Below are 19280 nucleotides of genomic sequence, written 5' to 3' on the forward strand. Positions count from 1 at the left end.
CAGATGGTCCCCCTGCCCTTTGTCCACCAGGCCAGATGGAGAGGAAGGGAGATTGGATTCCCCTCCCCACCCACACATACCCAGGTGCCAAGAGACTCAGCTGCGGGGGGAGGTGGAGGTCAGTGGGACCAGGCTGAGCCGATTATGGCGGAGAGGGGGAGGACAGTTGCTCCCCCGACGGCGAGCGGGAGGAGGTCTGGGGGACTTGAGAACAGTTCAGCTCCTCCTCCACTACTATCCCTTCCCCAGTAAAAGACTCAACGGAGCCCGTCCCTTGCGACCCTAGCCCCAAAAGGAATTCCGGGGTTAGATTCGGGGTTATCACAGGGCCGGGTGCACAGGGCCACACGACTCTCACGCCCCTCCTCCAGCCTATCCTGCGCGGACCAGGGCCGGGCCGTGCAGCTGTGGGTGGACGAGGGGAGCGGGTCTGGGTGGGCGCGAGCCCGAGCGGAGAATGGCGCGCAGGGAGCAGAGCCGGGAGCTGGGCGGGGCGCGGGATCACAGCCGGAGCTCTGAGGGACCCCGGCCCGGAGCGAAGTGGAGCGGGGGCTGGCGGCGGGGCGGAGGAGGGGTTGGGGGGGGTGCATGGGGGCTCGGCAAAGGCGTCGGGCGGGCGGCCCGGACCGGAAGGACTGGCCTGGCGGGAGCGGAGGGGCTCGGAGCCGGGCGCAGCGCGGGCGGCGCGAGGAAGGGGCTGGGAACCGCGCTTCAGTCCGGACGCCCCTGGTCGCAACCCGCCAGGCTCCGAGAGCGGCAGGGGAAGGGTCGCCCGAGCCCTCCCGGAAGCGGCCGCCGCTCGGGGCGCACCGCGGCGCGCGGGGCGGGGCGGGCGGCTGCGGCACTGGGGCGGCTGGGGCGGGCCCGCCGCGCTGTAATCGGATCCGGGGAGGGGGCGGGGAGGGGCCGGGCCGGGCGGGCCGGGGGGTGGGGGGGGGCGCGGAGCCGGGCTCCGGGCCGGCCGGGCTCCGCGCCTGTCAAACCCCTCATTGTTCGCAGCTGATGTCACTCGCAGTTGTGAGCGGCCGCCTCTCCCGGGGACAATGTGGGACTGAGCGGCCCAGCCGCCGTGCCGCCGCCGCCGCCGCTGCAGGACAGCCCCAGCGAGGTAGGGCGCGGGCCGGGCGGGGCACGGCGGGCCGCGAAGTTTGGGGGTTCGTCCGAGGGCAGGGAGCCAGTGCCCGGATCCCTCGGTTGGGGTCCCGGGTTTGGAAGACTGCGAGACTGTGAGGAATACGTTCCCTGTCCCACACGGCTGAGGCCTGCACAGGTTGGGGCCGCTGGTCTGCCAGAGGAGCCCCCAGCACCAGGGAGAGGCTTCCTGGACCTTAGATCCCAGATTTGAAGCCCCCCATCCCACTCGCTGTTTCTATCCTTTGGGCCTGCTCCTCTCTCTGCCACCTGCTCTGGGTTCTAGTTCTGCTCCATCTCTGCCCTCATCTGCCACTCCCCTGTAGCTCCTGGCTGGACACACACCCCTTCCCATCCTCTGCAGTCCTTGTGTGAGCCAGAGACAGACCTCCAGGCCAGGGGTGTATGGAGATGACAGCTGGGGGCTCAGAATGGTCCCTCCTGCCCCATAGCTCTTCAGCCCTTCAGCTCTGACCTAGCTTCTTGGCTGGGGTCCTGGGGGGTGGGGGTGGGAGGCTCTGCTACTCACTTCACCCTGGCTGTCATGCCTGCCTGGCCAGGAGAGGGAGGTGCCCGCCTCCTTGCTCCCCTATCCCTGGCCCGCCATCTTGAGACCTGTGGCACCCAGTGCCCCACCCGGCCCCAGCACCCAGGGGGGTGGTCTCCAAGGTGATGCACCCAGGACCAGCTGCATTCCTTTCTCCCCACCAAGCCCAGGATGATCATGTTCATGCTGAACCCACAGGACATATGTTCCCAGGGGCTCTCCTTCTGCCACAAAGGCTCTTAGAACCCATGAACTCCCTAGGAGCTGCCCTCCCTGTTCCCTGGGTCACCCTCATTGGCTCAGGACCAGTACCTGGGACCCTATGCTTTCCCCATCTGAAAAATCTCCTGGCCTTTCCAGGTCCTGGAACCCCCTCAACCTCTAGGGCACCCCCATCCCAGCCCCCATTCCCTAGCCTTCATCAGCATGCAGGCTCAGGCTGCCCAAACACAAGGGGATTGTTCTTCTTGCATGCTCAGGGTGGGGGGCTGGGAGCAGGCAGCCCACACACCCTGGCAGGCCCAGGCCACGAGGAGGCTGGTTTGCCCCACCCTGTGTCCCCAGACAGGCTGTCCACCCTCCCTACTCCCATCACTGCTGCCCCTGCAGCCTCCATCACCATGGCCCAGTGACGCTGACCTCTTGAGGAGAGCTCTAAGCTGCACAGGTAGACTCCCTAGGATTCCCAGCTCTGCCAGTTGCCTTCCATGTAGCCTTACAAACGTTTCCGTTCCTCTCTGGGCCTCGGGCTCCTCTTGTGATCGGTGAGGCCTTTCCAGCTGTGACAGGCTGAGTCCAACTCCACTCTGTGAAATGTACCCCAATCCCCAGCTCTTCTTCCAGTCCCCCTTTTCCATAAGGAGACCCACTCTGCTCCCACCCTCTGAAAACCTAAAGCATAGCCCAAATCCCCGACCCCAGCAGCATACCTCAGGAACCCCTAGTCCTGGTAAAACAGCAGGAGTAGGGCTGGGGATGCTGAGAAAGGAACCAGGAATCCTGTCCAGGCAGGTTCTACCTCTGCCCATGTGGCTGGTCCTACCTCTGCCCATGTGGCTGGTCCCTCATGTCTGGGTCTTCTAACTCTACTCTCATTACTCCTCTGGGAACCTCAGCCCCATCTTTAGTTGCAAATGTCCCCAGGCCCCGTGAGCCTCAACTCTTCTCCCTGCACACCGAGCCTGATCCTGTCTCAAATTTCCTCTTTCTGGAGCTCTGTGTATCATGTAAAGACAGGCTCAGAAATGCCCAACGGGGACTTCTTTGAGTTGCAGCAACATCTTTGAGGGGCACAGTGGCCTGAGTGATCACATTGACTTGGAAGCCTGGGGAGGGCTACACAGAGGAGGTGGCATTTGAGAAGGATTTTGACAGAGAGCGAGGATAGGCATTTTGAGCTGAGGTCAGCCTGGACAAAGGCCTCAAGGGCTGGAGGTGCTAAGTGTGTTCTGCAGCCTGGGATGTGTGGAGGATGGGGTGGAGATGAGACAAGAGAGGCAGGGGCTGGATCACTCGGTCCTTGATGGCCTGTCCGTGGAGCTCAGGCTTTATTCTTTGGGCACTGGGGAGCCATGGGTAGCTGTTGAGCAGGAGAGTAAGCATACAGTTTTCAGAACGGAGAATGGGAGCTAGAGACGTTTCTCAATGTGGATGAGACAGTGAGGGGATGAGTAGCATGATACTGTGGCCTTTCTCCTGGAGCCCAGCCAGAGCCAGGCTTGACTTGGTTTACCTTGGTTCTGAAGTCTCCTGGGGGGCTGCCTAATGATGCTGTAAAGGAAGCTGTAGCATTTCTGGCACCTGCCAACTTGTCAGAGCTGCCTTTCCCTTCCTGGCACTCTGTCTGTGTGGCAGATCTGAATGAAAAAGCCAGAGGCTGGAGCTTGTGGACCCCAGGATGCTCACGCGAGGCTCCTTACTCCTCTTCTCCTCTCCCAGCTGGAGATGGTTGGCCATCCTGAGAAGCTGGGAGGCCGAGAGGCTGGGCACATGTGTCCGAGGATGCTGGAGCAGTTCTTGTGAAGGCCTGGCTAGTCAGGAGAGTGAGCATCCCCAGAGGAGGGGATGGGCAGGAGAGTTAGGAGCCCTTGATGCAGACCTGCTCAGGCCGAGGGTCCTCCCCCACCACACCCTGCCTCCCAGGATGCTCTGTGCCATTCCCCAGCATCACTGGGTGTGGCTAGTGTGGCTGGGAATAGGAGAAGGAGGCTGCTAGGCAGGGAGCTGGGGGTGCTGAGGTGATGGGGGGCATATGAGATGGAGAGTGAAGCCCAGGTGGGTCCACAGGCCCCAGCTGGTCCAGACATTCTGGCCAGCAGAGCGGAGGGAATCCCCCAAGGGGCGGGCCAGTCTACTTGAATCGCCTGGCCCCAGGGGCCCTCCCTTCCCCTGGATTGTTCTTGCTCCAGAACAAAGGCAGGGTGGACACTTGATCCCTGCATGTGGGGGGAGCTGGCTAAGCCCCCGGCCCTTTGGGCAGCTGTCATGAGAGAGAGACAGCTGAGGGGGAGGGGCAGGAAGGGGGCAGTCGCCATCGCTTACACAGCTGTCACCCCCCCCCCACCCCCTCCAGCCTGAGTGGCAGAAAGCCAGGGACAGAAGGAGTGGGCGCTGAGGCTGGGGAGGGGGCCTGGGAGTCAGGAGGGAGTGCCCGATGTCGGAGGTCCAGTGTGAGCTTGGTGTGTTCTGCCAGGGAGTCCTGCTGACAGAGGGGGCTGGGCACTCTCGGAGGTGAGCTGGAGGTCAGTGTGGCATGTTGTGTGGCTGCCATGTGGGTGGCCCGGCAGAGACCCAGGGCCCACCAGGCTGCCGTAGCAAAAAACTGCCTAGAGCCCCAGTGAGGGCAGGGGAAGCCAGTGATGCCTTATGGGGCTGCTTGTTCCTTGGGCCCTAGGAGAATAATTTGGAAGACATGGGTCAGTATGCCTTGATCTTTCCTTAAGATGGCAAAACCCTTGAGAGTCTTTTAGAACAGGAAGGGTGCAGAAAGACCAGCAACTCTCTCCTTACCCCCAGCTCCTAAACACAATACAGGTGGGTAAACCAAGGCCTAGGTCAGATGAGGAACTGGCCAAAGTTACCCGCTGGACTTGGGGTGGTGGGTCTCTGCTGGGGACCCAGGCGTCTTTTCATGGCAGAAGCTCCAGTTCTGGCCATGTTCCAGACCTCCTGCCCAATTTTTTCCTGGAGCCACAAGAGGTGATGTAAAGATGGTATGGGGACAATGTCAGGTCTCTCACTGGTTACCATCCCAAGGGGGTCCTTGAGCCCCAGAAAATTTTGGAACTTATGACTGAGGCTCTGGACAAGTTGTCAGTCATTTCCAAATAGTATCCCTGTCTACTAGCCAGGCAAAGTTCTCAGAAACAACTGAAGCCCAGTCCCCACTTCCGAAGGAGCCTGCCCTCCAGGAAGAGGACTAACAGATCCAGACAGGAGCAGCCTGAAAGGGGAGGCAGATGTGGCTTTGGATAGCCCCACACTAGCAATGCTAGTCCCACTATGTCCCATCTCTCTGTGACCTTGGGCAGGTTACTGATCCTCTCCAGGCATCAGGTTCTCCTGTGCAGTGAATTCATCTGTTCAGCTAACCAGTATGTTAGCTGAGTTCCAGCTGAGCTCAGTCTGTTCTGAGCACCTTCTCTGGCCTGGCTCTGAACTGAGCCCTGGGGACGTAAGAAAAGGCACCAGCCTTGGCTCCTGCTCCAAGGGGCTCCTGGGCTCCTGGGCTTGGCTGTCCAGAGAGGCAGAAACAAGCACGTCATCACAAGTGCTTTGATGGGGGAAGTGCAGGCAGCTGGGGGAATGTCTAGCAAGGGCAGCCAGCGTGAGGCTGGCCAGGATGCTCGGAGAGCACAGTCCCTGCATCCACTGCTCCTCTCCACCCTCTGGAGTGCCTATGGCAGAACTCAAATGGAAGGAGGAGCAGCTGCACCCAGGGGAGCAGTGTGTCACCTCTCTTGGAGGGGTGAGGAAACAGACCTTACGCTGTATGGTGGCTTGCCGGGGCTTCTGAGAAGGAGCCAGGCTGGGAGTCGCCTTCCCCTTCCATGCTCACACTCTGGCTAGCAAGGGGAGTTCAGAAGAGGGCGCTGGACAGAGCTCGATGCCTTTTCCTGTCATGTCAGGATGGGGCAGGGGACTGAGGAGGAAGGCACCCAGAGACCTCTGGAGCGTTCCAAGCCCAGCACACTCATCTTTCGCCCGCACACCCTCCTGGGCAGGAGGAATTTGCAGTGTTAGGGCTTGGTCTTGGCCCAGACTTAGCACCAGTTGGTCCCACTCCCTGTTTTCCCCATAGAGTTCTGGTCCCCTAGTGAGCTCCCCATCAAGGCGGAGCCTTGGCAGGAGACAGCCGCCTAAGGAGAGGGATTTCCAAGCAGGATTAAGGTTCAGGATTAAGTTGGGCCTGAAAAGGGGTCGTGTGGGGAGGGCTAGTGGTGGAGCTAATCCCAGCAGCTAATCTCAGGCTCCACCTTCCTCCATCAGTTAATGGCCTTGACATTCCCGCAGCCCACCAAATCCTTTTCTTACCCATCACGCAGTCCCAGAGAGAGGTGTTCCCTCCATTTTATGAGTGAGGAAATTGAGACTCAGAGCCCAAGTGACTTGCTTCTGGTACAGTAGAAAGTGTTCCAGGCTGGGAGTGTGGCCAGCCTGGACACTTCTTCCCTCCTGTTCCCAAGGCCATTTTCAGCACATAGGAGAGAGATTGGAAACCAATGTGCAGATCTGCCAGTCCCCTGACACCCTGTGCCCCACCCACTGCAGTGCAGTGCTGAATGAACCCTGCCCAGAGGTGTCCGTAGTGAGCCTCTGCTCTAGTGACTTCTGGGAGGTGGGAGTGGCCTCTGGAGGTGTGGCTCAATTGCCCGCCTCAGTCCTCCCTCAAGCCTTTACCAGGCAGGGCAAGACCTGACCATATCTGAGGCCTCTCTCCCTCCAAGACTCCCCACGACCGCTCCAGCTTCCTCCACAACTGCTCCTCTGTGCTCCAGCCAGTAGAGGATATGGCCTCTGGATGCAAGTGCCTTTTGTATGGAGTAAAGTTTCAGCCTGAACTCCACCATCAAGCCCCCATCCACAGAGGTTCCCTTTTCCAAGAGGTCAGGGAGGAGGCTCTCCTCTCTGGACTCCCATAGATTCCTAGTCAATTATTTCTTTTAGTATCTCAGGGTAAGGGAAAGACTAGGTACCTACCCTGTATGTGCTTATTGTTTTAATTTTTGTCACCCTTTGGAGATGGGAATTCGTATCCCCTTCTACAGATGGGGAAGCTGAGGCTCAGAAGGGTTGAATGGGCTCCCCAGGCTTACACAGCTTGTGAGACACACATAAGCACCCTCGTTTGGCACTCAAGGTCCATGCAATCTCTTTCCTCTGGGAGTCTGGTTGGCCCAGCTCTGGGGTTCCCATGTAAGGGCATGGGCAGGGTGAACTGCGCTCCTCTCGAATCCCTCTTTGGCTGCCCCTGCCAGAGCCGGCCAGGCCGCAGCGTGGACACACTTGCAGGTCGCTGTGGCCCCAGCCCCGCCTGACAGGATGAGCGGCTCGGATGGGGGGCTGGAGGAGGAGCCAGAGCTCAGCATCACCCTCACACTGCGGATGCTGATGCACGGGAAGGTGAGCGGGACGTGGAGGCGAGGCGAGGCCGGGCTGGGCTGGGCTGGGCTGGGCTGGGCTGGGCTGGGCTGGGTTGCATTGGGTGTCCCAGTGCAGGGGCGGGGGCTGGGCCTGGGCACTAGCACCCATTTGACAGCTCTTGTCTTGTCTGCAGGAAGTGGGCAGCATCATCGGGAAGGTAGGTGACCAGTTCTGCTCTGTACATCCCCCTCCAGCTGAGGCCTCAGCCCAGGGAAGGAGGCTGGGACCTCTAAGGTTAAGAGCGATCCTGTTTTGTCTTCCACAGAAGGGCGAGACTGTAAAGCGAATCCGGGAGCAGGTGAGGATGGAGTTTGGGGTAGGAGCCAAAGGCACCTGATGTGGAGGGGAGATCCCTGCCTCACCTTTTCCCTGAACCACTCCATCTGGGCTGACCACTGAGTGCTCCAGAGGGTGGCAGTTTTGAGCCATGCCTGGGGCCTGGTGAGTGGGGCAGGCAGACGAGTTCCGGCGAGGGAGCAGGGAAGATTCCCCGCTGCCCAGCGCTCATTCTGTATCTGCAGAGCAGTGCCCGGATCACCATCTCCGAGGGCTCCTGCCCCGAACGCATTACCACCATCACCGGGTCTACAGCTGCTGTCTTCCATGCAGTCTCCATGATTGCTTTCAAACTGGATGAGGTCCGTGGCTGGCCAGAGCAGGAGGCCAAGAATGGTTCCCCGGGAGGAACGCAACTCCCATCCCAGATAGTGGCTGTGGGTGGGAGGGGAGGTCAAGCCCTGGGCAGTGTTCCCTTGAAGTGGGACTGGGAAAAGGGTACCCTCCTGACCCCAGGGCGGATGTAGCAGGGATGAGCATGGCTAACCTACCATCTCCGTGTCCTAGGACCTTTGTGCTGCTCCTGCAAATGGTGGAAATGTCTCCAGGCCTCCGGTGACCCTGCGCCTTGTCATTCCTGCCAGCCAGTGTGGCTCACTGATTGGGAAGGCTGGCACTAAGATCAAGGAGATCCGAGAGGTGAGGGGAGAGGGATACCACCCACAGGGAGTCCCAGGCAAGGGAGTAATTGTAAGAGGGGTGCTAGGCTGATGGCATCCTCTCCCTTAGAGAGCTCTGAGCCTGGGCAGCCCTTTTCTGGGTTATAGGAGCAGCCAAAAGCGGCCCCTGTTTTCTGTTTGCAGACTACGGGTGCCCAGGTACAGGTGGCAGGGGACCTGCTCCCCAACTCTACAGAGCGAGCTGTTACAGTGTCTGGGGTGCCTGATGCCATCATCCTGTGTGTGCGCCAGATCTGCGCTGTTATCCTGGAGGTGCTGCCCTGGGGCAGGGAGAGAGGGGCAGGAGATGGGCCCTGGGTCTGCCTTGTCGGGCCCCCTGTGCCACAGGTGGGGCAGAGCAGGGTTGCAGGGATAGACGATGAACTCCAGGGATCACGTGCATTTCCCTGGGCTCATGGTGGGGGCCTGAGGCCACTGGGTAGCTGGGGAGGTTATCAGAGCCTGAGAGGGTCCTAACAGAGCCTCCCCATTTATGCCTTCCAGTCCCCACCCAAAGGAGCCACTATCCCCTACCATCCGAGCCTCTCCCTAGGTACTGTCCTTCTCTCCGCCAACCAGGTGAGGGGAACAGCAGGGACAGCAGGACACATTACTAGAGAAGGGGGATTGAGATGGAGGAGGGGATGGAAGAAGGAATTGTGGGTCCAGGGAGAGGGGAAGGAGTGACTCTGGCTGAACTGACCGAATGTCACAGTAATCCCTGTTTTACTCCCTTTGTCTCCACAGGGCTTCTCTGTCCAGGGTCAGTATGGGGCTGTGACCCCAGCTGAGGTGAGTGACCCACAGCCCAAGGCACCCCTTCCCGAACCAAGCCTCTTCTGATTTCTGACCCCTCTTCTTTGGCACAGGTCACCAAACTCCAGCAGCTCTCAAGCCATGCGGTCCCCTTTGCCACACCCAGCGTGGTGCCAGGTGAGCAGCCCCTGCACAAGGAGGCAGGGGAGGGTCGTAAGAGGGCAGCGCTTCCCTTCCAGGAAGAGTGGAAATGGTGGGGCAGGAAAGGCCCAGAACCACACTCAGTCCCTCTTCCCCACTCAGGACTGGATCCCGGCACACAGACCAGCTCACAGGAGTTCCTGGTTCCCAATGATGTGAGCAGGGGATGGGATGGCTGGAGGGTGGGTAGGGAGCCTGGGGGTCTGGGCCTCACCCAGGGTTGAATTCTGCCCTCCCTCTAGCTGATTGGCTGTGTGATCGGGCGCCAGGGCAGCAAGATCAGCGAGATCCGGCAGATGTCAGGGGCACATATCAAGATCGGGAACCAAGCAGAGGGCGCTGGGGAGCGGCATGTGACCATCACTGGGTCACCGGTCTCCATCGCCCTGGCCCAGTACCTCATCACTGCCTGGTGAGCGTGGGGTGGGCAACATCGGGGGAGCAGGTCATGGTTCTCATGTGCCCAAGAAAGGCAGGAGTGGGGAGAGGACAGCTGGCCTTCTCTGTCTGTCTGGGCCGGACCTCTGCCTCTCCTAACCCTACCCCAATTCCCCACAGTGTTTGCCTAACTCACCCTCTGTTGCCCCATCTCCTGCCTCGATATCCACGCCTCATGTCCTCATTCTTCATTGCTGTCTCTGGCTGCCCCATTTCTCCCTGCACCCCATGCTGTATCTGCTTGTTCTTTCTTTCTCTTCCACACTTCCCATCTTCCCCTCAAACACATCCACCCATGTCATTGTTCTCTCTTCACTGCCTCTCTCTTGCCTTTCATCTAATCTCATGCCCATCTCTGCCCTCATTGCCCCTCTCTCACTCCCACTTTCCCCTTCGTCTCCCTTCTATATCCCTCTCTCCAGTCTAGAGACGGCCAAGTCTACCTCTGGGGGGACACCCGGCTCGGCCCCCGCAGACCTGCCTGCCCCCTTCTCGCCGCCTCTGACGGCCCTGCCCACAGCTCCCCCCGGCCTGCTGGGCACACCCTATGCCATCTCCCTCTCCAACTTCATCGGCCTCAAGCCCGTGCCCTTCTTGGCTCTACCACCTGCTTCTCCAGGGCCGCCGCCGGGCTTGGCAGCCTACACTGCCAAGATGGCAGCAGCTAATGGGAGTAAGAAGGCTGAGCGGCAGAAATTCTCCCCCTACTGAGGCCAGCTGTGGTACAGGCAGGGGCAGGCAGGACCGACAGCAGGGGGCTGCCTCCGCACCCTACTCGCCCAAGGAGACTCCACCCTGGGGTCCCAAGTGCCGCTAACGCCCAGACGCATGGATGCACCCCCTACCCTGCCTCTGTCTATAGGAGTTCCTTCTCTCAGAGTGGGGGCAGTTTCTGGCCCAGGGGTCTGAGCTGTGGCAGCCCCAGGCCAGGGGGCCCTACCCCCTCAGCTCTGTGCTTGGATACAGGGATCAGCCAGGGGACTCCCTAGTGCCCCCACCATGGTTGGTGTCACTCATGCACTCCCCATCCCTTAGGACTCTGCACCCTTGTGAGAGTCAGGGAGGAGGTCCGGGGGGTAGCTGGGGCCAGGCTTCTCTCCCCACCACCTGCAGATTTCTTGCTGCTTCCACTGATACCCTTTTGACTGGAATGAACTGGCTGGGCTTGTCAGGGGGCACCCCAAAGAGGGGCCACTGCCAGGTAGCTGGGGGAGTGGCATGGGGCAGGGGCCCAGTTCTCAGCAGCAGACACTCTGTACAGTTTTTTCAATCCCTGTTTTTTGAATAAATATTCTCAGCGACCACGAAGTTGTGAAATACTGGTGTTGTGGGCGGGAAAACCTCTAGAAAATGGGTGCAGCTGAGGTTCTGGAGGACCCCCATGTGTGAATCCACCAACCTCAGTTAGGCCTCAGCGCCTTCCACATGCCAGTTCTGCGGCTTCAGGACCCTTAGAGGGTCAAGTCATCCCGCCTCCTGCTTCTAACACCAAACTGGTCCAGTTGTCTTCTGGGCATTTTAGAAGCAGATGGAGGAGTTTCAGTAGCTTTGTCCAGACTTTCCTTGGTGCAGATGTCAGGGAAGTCCTGAGGGTCTCTCCAGTGGTTCTTGCTACTGCAGCTATAACCCAGATCCTGTCCTGCTTGGCGGGTCACTTTGGTTGTGAGCCCTTAGGGCCCCCTTCTCTGTGACACCTGCCTACCTTGGCCTGAGGACTACCTGTGAGTTTCACAAACCACCTATGCTGGAGGGGCCCTTAGAGATGCTGCAGGGTGCAGATGAGAAAGCCTAAGAAAGGGTCGGCCTGTGCACAACGCTATGCAGTGCTGGGTCCAGACCCCAGCATTCCTGGCTCTCAGAAGTCCATGGGCCTCACCAGGCTGCAGACATCCTTTCTCCTCCTGTTCCAGTGCCAGATGTCCAGCAGGGCACCTGTGCAAGGGCTGGATGAGCCCCCATGGAAACCACCCTTTTTTCTCCTGCTCAGGAGAGAGAGCTCTCAGGTGGCCCCTGGCATGCTGGGGCACCGAACTCCAGCCAACTCGGGGGTCTGTTCTGGCGCCTCAGAAGGGCCTACATTTGGGCCCTCCGGGGGTCTCTGGAGGCATCGCAGGAGTGCCCGCGGGTGCCAGGCTTGCGGAGTGCAGGCCCGCGGAGGTCCAGGCAGTGCACGGCGAGTGAGGCGGCCCAGTGCCAAGCGCACGGGGCGCTGCAGCAGGCCATACAGGAAAGGGTGAGCCGCGAAGGCCGAGTAGGCGACCCAGGTGACAGCCGCCTCGGCTTCCGCGGCCCGCGCTGCGGGTGCCAGGCACGCGCAGCCATAAGGCAGCCAGCAGGCTGCAAATTGGCCCACGGCCAGCGCTGGGGCCAGGGCTGCCTTGCCCCCGGGCAGGCGAGGCCGGAGGGGCGGCAAGATGGAAAGGCGGCTATCCAGAGAGTCCGAGCGGAGCCGGGACCCCCGTGCCGGCCGTGGGGGCTTCAGGGCAGCGCGACGCGCCACCACGAAGATGCCGCCATAGGCGCCGAGCAGTAGGAGGGCGGGCAGCGCGAAGGCCAGCAGCGCCCAGAGCGGCCGGAAGGGCCCGAGGCCCCCCGCCAGGACCGAGCAGCGAGCAGGAGCTGGGGGCGGCGCGGGCGGCGGCCCGAGCAAGGAGAGCGCGCCCAGCAGCCCGGCCGCGGCCCATACAGCGGTGAGCACGAGCACAGGCGGCGGCCGCGAGCCTGGCCGCAGCGGGTGCACGATGAGGCGGTAGCGCGCCAGGCCAAGTGCAGCCACACCGAGCGTGCAGGCCGGCAGCAGAGCTGCGGAGAGGAAGCGCGCGGCCCGGCACGGCGCGGGGCCCAGGCGCACGCGGCCCAGCCCCGGCGGGGGTGCGGCCAGCAGGCCCAGCGGCATGATGGAAGCGGCCGCCAGCAGGTCCACGACGCACAGGTGCACCAGGTAGAGCGCGTCGCGCAGTCCCGGCGTTCGCAGCACCACGACCAGCAGCGCACCGTTGCCCAGCAGTGCCCCCACCTCCACGACAGCTGCCAGGATCAACGCCACCGAGCCTGCGACTTCCGAGGTGTTCAGCCCTGTGGAGTTGGCCATTTGGGCTCTCAGGCTTCACCCTGCGCTGGAATGTAGATGGCAAAATGTAGAGCCTATAGTTGCAGGATTTCCATCACCTGTCCCTTCCTCCTCCTGTCCCTAGCTCCTCCGGCCCCTCACCTCATTGGCTGCCCAGGAGGTGGCTCCGACGCCCAGGCCGCCATCCTCTCGGGGGCTTGGCCAGCCCCATGGAGGGGTGCAAGGATGAGTCTGGCGTCTCTCTCCCCTGCCCCAGTCCAGCTCCAGCAACTCAGCCCCTGTCGGAGATGGTACTGGCTGTCACTCTGATGTTGCCACACAGGGCTGGCAAGGGAGGGGCAGGGCCTGGCGCCAGCCCCCTGGGTCCTAGCAGCTGCCAGCTGAAGGCTGGAGGCTCTGCTGTGGAAGTGCCTGGGGGTGTCTCTAGGGTGGTGGGGTGGAGGACAGAGCAGGCACCCACCTGGAGCCTAGACTTGAGAGGGTTGGAGTATGGGCTTTGGAGTCAGTCAGAGCCTGATGATCTACCTTTCTCAGTGGTGGGGAGTGGCCCCCATCCCCTCTCCTCCCCCATCCTCATCAATGGGGGTAATCACAGCATTTAGCTCTCATATTAAAGGGAAACTGGTAGCAGTGAGACAAGAGCTGAAGCAGGAGGACCCTTAGGCATGGCCCGGCCCCCAAGAGGGCTAGTTCTCTCAGGAAGAAAGGAGGCTGGGAAAAGTGAGAGAAAAGCATAGGACTTGGCACAGAGTAGCGTGCTTGGCTAATATATATATTTTTTGAGACGGCGTCTTGAACTGTTGCCTGGACTGAAGTGCAATGGCATGATCTCGGCTCACTGCAACCTCCGCCTCCCAGGTTCAAGCGATTCTCCTGCCTCAGCTTCCTGAGTAACTGGGATTACAGGCGCCCGCCACCATGCCTGGCTATTTTTTTGTATTTAGTAGAGATGAGGTTTCACTATGTTGGCCAGGCTGGTCTGAACTCCTGACCTCATGATCTGCCCACCTTGGCCTCCCAAAGTGCTGGGATTACAGGCATGAGCCACTGCGCCCGGCCATGCTCAGCTAATATTAATAACGCACAGAATAGGTGCCCCATGATAGTGTGTGGGATAAGGGAGAGGAGGCTTTAGTGGGCAGATGCTGTTTGGTTTTTTTGTTACTGTTCTTTGCTTTTGTTTTTGCTGCTAGCAAACAGGTTCCCTTCTGGTAAGAGTGCCCTGAATTTAATTTCTTTTCTTATCACTTTCTCTCTCTCTCTCTTTTTCTTTCTTTTTTTGAGACAGGGTCTCAGTCTGTTGCCCAGGCTGGAATGCAGTGGTGCAATCTTGGCTCCCTGCTATCTCTGCCTCCCAGACTCAAGTGAGCCTCCCACCTCAGCCTCCCAGGTAGCTGGAACTACAGGCATGAGCCACCATACCTGGCTAAACACCCTGAATTTTCTTGAGGAAACCACCCCTCCCTAATTCTCAGGACAGGCAGTTTGGGTGAACAAGATCTCCACTCTCCATTAGCCTGGTTAGGCACAAAACCCAGTCCTGACCAATCAGTGAATGGCAGGGTTCCCCGCCCCAATGTGGTTGGCTCATGGAAAGCTGTGTAACTCCAGTGGGGCATATGCCCCCAGGTGAAGTCACCCAGTTTCATGGCAAAACCCCATCTATACTCTGATAGCTTCCAAAGGTATCTGAAGCCTCTTCCTCTTTCCTTGGGTATCCAGCTGCCTTTTCAATATTTCCCCCAGGACTTTCACTAATGGGCATCTCAAACTTCCTATGTCCAAAACAGAACCATGACTCTTGACCCTTCCTTAACAATCTGCTTCTCCCAGAATCTTCTCCATTTCAGTAAACTCTATCTCAGGATGCCTCCCTCTCCCTCATGCCCTATGTCCAATCCACTGAGATCTCTGGAATCCAGCCTCCAGCCATTTCTCACCATCACCATCAAGCTGGTCCCAGCCACCACCTCTCAACTGGACCATCTCAACATCCTTCTAACTGGTGTCATGGCCTCGGCTCCTGTACCTTGTGCTGGCTGCCTGCCTGTTTGCCCTCAGATTCATCCCTCTTCCCCCGAGTGCTATACTGCCTTCCTGGGAACTATTTCCCAGCCTCCTTTGTCAACTGACTTTGGGTATGTTCAGCCAATGGAAGTTACCAGCAGAAGACTGGTGGATGGGAGGAGGGAGAAGCCAGGATTTATTTCCCTCAAGCTCAGCTAGGGGCTCCTTCAGGTGGCCCCCTCTGTGGTCTGGCTCCTGCAGGGTGATCCTTGCCTCTGGGCAGCAGAGCCCCATTTGCTTCCTTGATCTCTCCAGTCTTAGGGTGGTAGTGACTTCCGGCTGTTGCTAATCTTTGGATTGCCGCATCATCCCCCATTTGGTCATTCAATTCTTTCCCTGTATCAAATTTCCCTTGTCTGAAATACCTAGGGTACTTTCTATCTTGCTGACTGGATGTTAACTGACATATATTCTACCGTCCACTCTCCACACGGTGGCTGAAGTGGATCTCTCTAAAAACAAAGCGACGGGGCATGACCCAGCTTTCATCCCTCCAAGAGCTTCCCTTCATCAGAACAGATCAGAATAGAATCTCAGCTTCTCTGTGATGTGAGCTAGGCCCTATTATCTGCCTTTTTTGCCCATCTCTGAGCCCACCCTCCTTGCTCACAGTATTTCTAGCCACAGCAGTCTGCTTGCTGTTCCTTCTGCCCATCAAACCGGTTTCTTTGCCTCTGGTGTTTCCATTGCAAGAATACCCTTCCTGCAGATCTGCCCACGGCTTGCTGCCTCACACAATTCAGGTCTCTACTCGAGAGGGACCTTCAGCGACTGTCTTTCCTAAAATCATTCTACCTTCTCATCACTCAAATCCTTTTATCCTGCTTTATTTTTCTTCCCAGCACTTTTCCTACCTGCTGTGGTATTTCATATTTATGCACACATTTACTTAGAGCCTGCTTTGCTAGAATGTAAGCTCCATGAGAGCAGGGTTCTCATGAGTCCCACTTGTACCGCCTGTGCCCCTAGCACTCCTCACAGGCACATGGTCAGCATCGCTGCAGATCTAGATGGTGAAGACAGGACATGGGCCTCCTGGTTTGACTAATTTTGTGCTGGAATTCAAAGGACTCCAGTGTAGTTCTCCATTATTCAGATGAGAAAAGTAGGGTCCAGAGAGGGGAGAAATGTGTCCCAGATCACACAGCTGAGTTGGACCTGGAATCCAGGTTACTTGCTTCCTAGAGCTACATCCACACAGGTGTCCCTTCCTGTCCTTGGCTACAACTTGAACTTGGGCATTTGCTTCTAGGAGGTGAAGCTGGATTTTTGAAGTTTTGGTCTCTAACCAGGCAGCCCTGTGGCCCTGGGGCAGCCCTTGAGCTACCAGGCCCTGGAGAGAGCTCAGTAGGGCCAGGTGGGAGCAGCAAATGAGAAAAGTAGACTAGGGCGGGGTGGAGACCATGGTGGGTTGCAGAGTTCATGCTCCCTTCAACATAATTAATATGAATAAAAAATTAAAACACCTTGTTAGCATGTGTATGTATGTGTGTGTATTGCAAAATTTGCAAAACACAAAACAAAACAAAATTAAAAAGTTACAGGAAGGATACGCCAGAAACTAAGGCACTGGCTCCCTCCCGCAGGTGAGTAGGAATGGAGGGAGGGGATAGGAGGATTCTACTTGTATAGAGTGGACCTTTTGGAACTACATTAATGTTCCACATATTGAAAACGATACAGTAACACAGAAGAATGTAGACAGAAATGACTGAGCCTATCTGTATTTCAAACCAATAACACAACCTCATTGAAGAGAAAGAACCAATCCAAGTAACATCTGAACCTGTATTTAAACTGTTACTTTGACCATGGACCCTCAGTCTAAAGACAAAAAGATAATCTTGAGTAACATCAGATACATCATGAGCTCTATTTAGAACGTTTGTTTTTCACAGGGTATGGGTATGGCAATTCTGCAATTCCTTTCTGTGTAGAATTGAGCAAATAGGTAGATATATTGATGTTGATGGAAACCCAGGTTGTTACTGTTTGAGAACTGAGGAAATAGGGAATCGGGGAAGAACAGAAGAACTCTGTGGTATTTGATTGGAACTGGATAAATAGGTATAGAGGGATATGTTTGTTTTTTATTCACACATACTTATTCCTTCTCTCCCTTTTTTTTTTCCTTTTTAATTTTTTTAGAGACAGAGTCTCAGTTTGTCATTCAGGCTGGAACGTAGTGTTGCAATCATAACTCACTCCAGCTTCGAACTCTTGGGCTCAAGAGATCCTCCTGCTTTGGCCTCTCACAGTGCTGAGGTTACAGGTGAGAGCCACTGTGCCCAGCCACATATACACGTTCCTTAGCTCTCTTTGCTGAAAGGACTTAAAAGCAATGACACCTTAGTACCAACAAGCACATCTACTGCCCAGATCTTGGATTCTAAACAACATTTCCTGCTCCCAGGAACCAGGACTCCTTGGAGAAATGGCTGATTCCAGGTTTGTACAAGATGAACTTGGAACATCTTGTGATGCCAGAGAGAAAGGATATGCTCAAAAAAAAAAAAAAAAAAAAAAAAAGAAAGAAAGAAAAGAAAAGAAAAAAAGAAATGATCAGGACACAGAAGGGACCTTCTGCTGGCCAAATCTGGGACAACTTGAGGCTCAAAAATAAATGACAGTAATGGATTATAACTCACTGAATAAAATAAAAATCCAGGAGTCTATACTGATAACAAAGACAGAAAGGATATTGTTAACTAATACTATAAAGGAAACGATGGAGTTAGATTAACTACCGTTTCCAACCCTCTTAGCAAAAATTGATTCAGGTAATTGATTTCGGGTAAGTTATCATCAATGGATATTAAAGCTAGTGGGTGAAAGGTGATGAAAAAAGGGACATTTACACCCCACAATATTTCCCCACAGATTACTGATTAATTACAAAGGAGAGAATGGTAGCTTCACAGTGGAGAAATGTAGTGGACATCACCTTAATGGATGATCAAGGTTAATTAACATTACCAAGAATGGGCCATGCCCCTACGGATGGAATTCACTGAAGGCATATCATTTATGTCATGTTCCTGCCTATGCAATACCTAAATCTAATCACCACAAAGCATCAGAGAAACCTAAACTCAGAAACATTCTATAAAACTGGTCTATATTCTTCTCAAGAATGTCAAAGTTATAAAAGAAAAAAAAAGCTGAGGAGTGTTTTCAGATTAAAGGAGACTAAAGGGACACAACATCTAAATGTACCATGCAACCCTAGCCTGGACGTCACCGGCTCCAGCACTGGCACTCCTCGTCCGTGGGTAGGATGACCTGCTGGTGATCACTGGCATTCCTGCCTGAACAGCCTCCTTTCATGGCTGCAGAGCTGTGCTCCTCTGACATGTGTTCAACTTGTTTGTAATATTTAGATTAAGACACAAAGGAGGCTGGGTGCGGTGATCCCAGCACTTTGGGAGGCCAAGGCAGGAGGATCACCTCAGCCCTGGAGTTTGAGACCAACCTGGGCAACATGGCAAAACTCAAAAATTAGCCAGGTATGGTGTCATGTATCTGCAGTCCCAGCTACTTTGGAGGCTGAGATGGGAGGATCACCTGAGCCTGGGGAGGCTGAGGCTGCAGTGAGCAGTGGTCGCACCACTGCACTCCAGCTTGGGTGACAGTTAGACCCTGCCTCGAAAACAAAAAGACACAAAGGGATGTTTGGTGCTAAAACATGAGAAATGCTTGATTCACCTGGCAATGTCTGGGATGAAGGACAGAATCACCATGTGGGTCCCCAGATGACAAATAGTTCTCAGTTGATAGTGGGGGTCGCCCTCGAAGGCTCAATGAGAGGAAGCAGGTTGTTGCAGTGATGGACCAGGAGGGACAGGGGTATGTACATGATCCACATCAACCCATGTGAGTGCTCACTACCTGGAGTGTGGCTGGAGGCTCAGGCCCAGCACAGCTGTGGCACAGACAGGCAGAGGCTGGAGCAATAGAATACCATGTTTACTAAACCTGCTTGCGCGTGCCTGCAGTTTAGCCTACCTTGGTGACCACGGGGCTCTGATGTGTAGTTCAGGCCAGGATGGATGGCGTGGGTGGATGTGGGACCCAGCCCACTCTCAGCTGTGCCCCTTGAGTAGGCTGCTGCATCTGTGTCCCCGTAATAAGTCCCCACCACACCCCTCACTTTAGGAGGCAAGACTCTGGGGCCACAGCCATGCCAAGGCTAACAGGGATTGGAGGGAAGGGGGATCGATGTCTGGGACACAGAGGAGCCTGGCAAGAGGGAGTGATACGGATCCAGCAACCATCCAAGGGGAATGAAATCAGCATGTCCAAGAGACGTCTGCGCTGCCAGTTCACTGCAGCACTGCTCACCATAGCCGAGAGATGGAAGCAACCTCAGCGTCCACCGACAGATGAGTGGATAGAGGAAAGGTGGAGCATATACAAAACAGAGTACCATTCA

At 56.8% G+C, this 19280-nt stretch overlaps 2 protein-coding genes across 2 annotated transcripts; one reads left to right on the forward strand and one right to left on the reverse strand.

Moving 5' to 3' along the window:
• Nucleotides 1-899: 899 nt before the first annotated feature.
• Nucleotides 900-11015, forward strand: PCBP4 (poly(rC) binding protein 4). Its single transcript, XM_039477235.2, has 13 exons — nucleotides 900-1108; nucleotides 7156-7300; nucleotides 7455-7478; nucleotides 7587-7619; nucleotides 7843-7959; nucleotides 8165-8296; nucleotides 8461-8589; nucleotides 8821-8895; nucleotides 9064-9108; nucleotides 9186-9249; nucleotides 9376-9428; nucleotides 9516-9685; nucleotides 10134-11015. Exons 2-13 carry the CDS (start codon nucleotides 7220-7222, stop codon nucleotides 10420-10422), a joined length of 1212 nt encoding a protein of 403 aa, XP_039333169.1. The 5' UTR covers nucleotides 900-1108; nucleotides 7156-7219; the 3' UTR covers nucleotides 10423-11015.
• On the reverse strand, nucleotides 10968-19200 carry GPR62 (G protein-coupled receptor 62). Its single transcript, XM_039477238.2, has 2 exons — nucleotides 12923-19200; nucleotides 10968-12827 (listed from the first exon to the last, which is right to left on the reverse strand). The coding sequence occupies exon 2, from the start codon at nucleotides 12800-12802 to the stop codon at nucleotides 11711-11713; it is 1092 nt and encodes a 363-aa protein (XP_039333172.1). The 5' UTR covers nucleotides 12803-12827; nucleotides 12923-19200; the 3' UTR covers nucleotides 10968-11710.
• Between the last annotated feature and the right edge of the window lie 80 nt (nucleotides 19201-19280).

Source organism: Saimiri boliviensis, chromosome 8 (assembly GCF_048565385.1).
Source record: "Saimiri boliviensis isolate mSaiBol1 chromosome 8, mSaiBol1.pri, whole genome shotgun sequence".
In the NCBI taxonomy this organism is placed as follows: domain Eukaryota; kingdom Metazoa; phylum Chordata; class Mammalia; order Primates; family Cebidae; genus Saimiri; species Saimiri boliviensis.